This window comes from Buceros rhinoceros, unplaced genomic scaffold (genome assembly GCF_000710305.1).
Source record: "Buceros rhinoceros silvestris isolate BGI_N320 unplaced genomic scaffold, ASM71030v1 scaffold2415, whole genome shotgun sequence".
NCBI lineage: Eukaryota > Metazoa > Chordata > Aves > Bucerotiformes > Bucerotidae > Buceros > Buceros rhinoceros.
The window spans coordinates 1,395-3,899 of NW_010414342.1; the positions used below are offsets into that span (position 1 = coordinate 1,395).

The 2,505-nt window shown below is 32.5% G+C and overlaps 1 protein-coding gene across 1 annotated transcript in view; it reads right to left on the bottom strand.

Moving 5' to 3' along the window:
* Window positions 1–778: 778 nt before the first annotated feature.
* Window positions 779–2,505, bottom strand: part of NUP155 (nucleoporin 155kDa) — a gene marked incomplete at its 5' end in the record, with an annotated part of 24,826 nt that continues 23,099 nt past the window's right edge. The window contains 2 exons of the mRNA XM_010137038.1: window positions 779–917; window positions 2,150–2,250. Of these exons, the coding sequence (XP_010135340.1) occupies window positions 779–917; window positions 2,150–2,250 (240 nt within the window). The remainder of the gene's footprint in view (window positions 918–2,149; window positions 2,251–2,505) is intronic.

Consider the following 2,505-nt stretch of genomic DNA (forward strand, 5'->3'; position numbering starts at 1 on the left):
GATGCATAGTTTCTGCTCCTGTAAGGAGTGTACATAATGGATGCTTGTGTGTGTGTAATCAAAGCAGACAGAGGTTGCTTCTTAATTTGATTTTAACAGATACAACATATTTATTAAAATGGAATAGGAAAATAATTTGATGGCCTTTTAATACTGTTCTTTGACTTGTGATAAAAATAAAATTCCGCAATTTTATCCCAAACATCCTGTTTACAGAGGCAGGCTATGTTTAAAGTGACAGTTATGAAATAATGATTATCTTTGTTTTACCTGCCAATAAACTCTTGCAGAGTTATGATTGCATCACTACTCCCTGATATGACCACATTTACAACCTCACTCATCTACTAGCACTTTTATCATCATGCTGCCTTCTGCAGTTGTCACTTGTTTTGATACTTGTCCAACAGGTATGAAGTAGACTTTACATCCTACTTTAATCTCTATTACTGTATGTTAAATAAAGAAAAATAAAAATATTTTCCAAATATTTTTAATCCCCAAAGGAAAGATCACACACCATGTGTTTTATTTTAAAAGTATATAAAAAAGGCTTTCTATGGTTAAAAACATTGGTAGTACTAAAAGAAACTCCATTTGGCACATTTACATTCTACGGTTTGTAGATATCTTTAGGACAGCAGAATACAGTCCACACGATCGCTAACTGCAGCAGGAGATAAAGCTTTCTCAGAATTTCTGACGATTTGTTCTTCCAGAGACTCAGTGCAGGCATCTGAGCTTCAGTATCATAGTTTATTTTATCTGAGCTAATGATTCAGTGCAGCCTTTCTAATTTTGCTTGCACTGATTTAAAATTCTGAATAGTTGTTTGAACTCCTAATGTTGGGCTCATAGACTGAAGTTCAACCAGGTAGCAACTAACAGCATCCAAACACACATTCGTGAATCGCCGCCTGCAAAGAAAGCGTAGAATAATGAGGTTCTTTTTATTTCTGTATTATTAGAACTAATCTTAAATAAAATGTGAGTATTCTGTAATGGAATAACTTATCAGCAAGACATATCTGCTAATTTTAAGTATTTATTAGAAAAACTGATTTTTCAAATCTAATGCTTGTGACATAATGAGAAAATGCTTGAGACATGTTGGGAAAAAAAATGATTCATTACTATTTATCTGATTTAAACGTAAGCAATAAAACATGATACAGTTAATAGCAATGTGAAATATTTAACCTTTAGTTATTACTTTAGATATGAATATAATCAATGTATTTAACTTAGATGGCAATTTAAATATGTAAAGTTAGTACCAAATCATGACAATTTAGGTATTAGTATCTAAACAGATATTAAAATTAGTCAACAGTCGCTCAAGTTATAATTAGAGTATTTAAATCAGCTAACCATAAAAGACCCGAAAAAGTGTGAAAAGATAGATCTAAAATATGTGAGCAGGGGATATTTACATGTGTATTTTCAAGCGAAACAGAAAAAAATATCATTTGAAGCGTTACCAAGACCTCGTCTAGTTCTGCCAGTTGTTTCCAAGACAAGATAGTTCTGACTGAAATATGTTAGTCTGTTCACCGAAGTTGCCAAAGGTAGAGATTCCATTATATGCAGGCAACTTGTTCAAGTACACGGCTTTTCTTTTATCTAGAAACCTTTTCTAACATTAAACTAAATTCTTTCCTGTTTCAGATTAAGGTGGATTTTAGTCTTGAAGAGTGATTCATCACCAACCTCTTAAAAACAATCCGGGCAGATCTATTCCCGTGTTTATTCTTCTCTTTTTCAGAATAAAAGAACCCAGTGCTTCTGGGCTTTCTTCACTGAGCAGTTCACATTGTTTCAGTCACAAAATGTCTGATTCTCATTTTTCCCCACTGCCCCAGATTCCCCAATTTGTCTGTACTACTCCTTAATCATGTTGCCAAAATTTTAAAAATAATCCTCTTAGTTCCTCATGACTCTTCAGTGAAGTGGAGAAAAATTATCTTTATTCAAGTAGTTTATACTAAAGACCTACAAGTTTCTACCAACTGATTCTGAATGAGGATTCTCAGTAAGAAATACTAAATTCACAGAAAGGAAAAGAAGAAAAGCTTTGGGGATTGAAGTAAAATGCTTTAGGATATTTTATATCCTTCACTATTTATTAACATATAGTTGCCTTTCTTACCTCATAAGTACTCTGCCTGGGTCGTGTACATATCCTGATAATAATACATGAATACACTCTAAAAGATGCAAAGGCTTTTTCATTCTATTCCAATATGGGTCCTAAAAAAAAAAATTCCAAAATATTAAGGAAACAAGGAGACAAAAAAAAAAAGTGTGTGTGTACATACAAACTGCCAGCTGTGGTAATTATTTATTCATTGTAACAAAAATGTAAAGAGATGGGAAATCTATCTCAATCTATATTTAAGTACTATTTTGACTTTTCAATACTAAAACATGCATGGATTTAACTCAGTTTTCCATTACCTAAGAGCCTGTAAAGTAATAGATTTCAGGAAGTTCTGAATTCCCTAC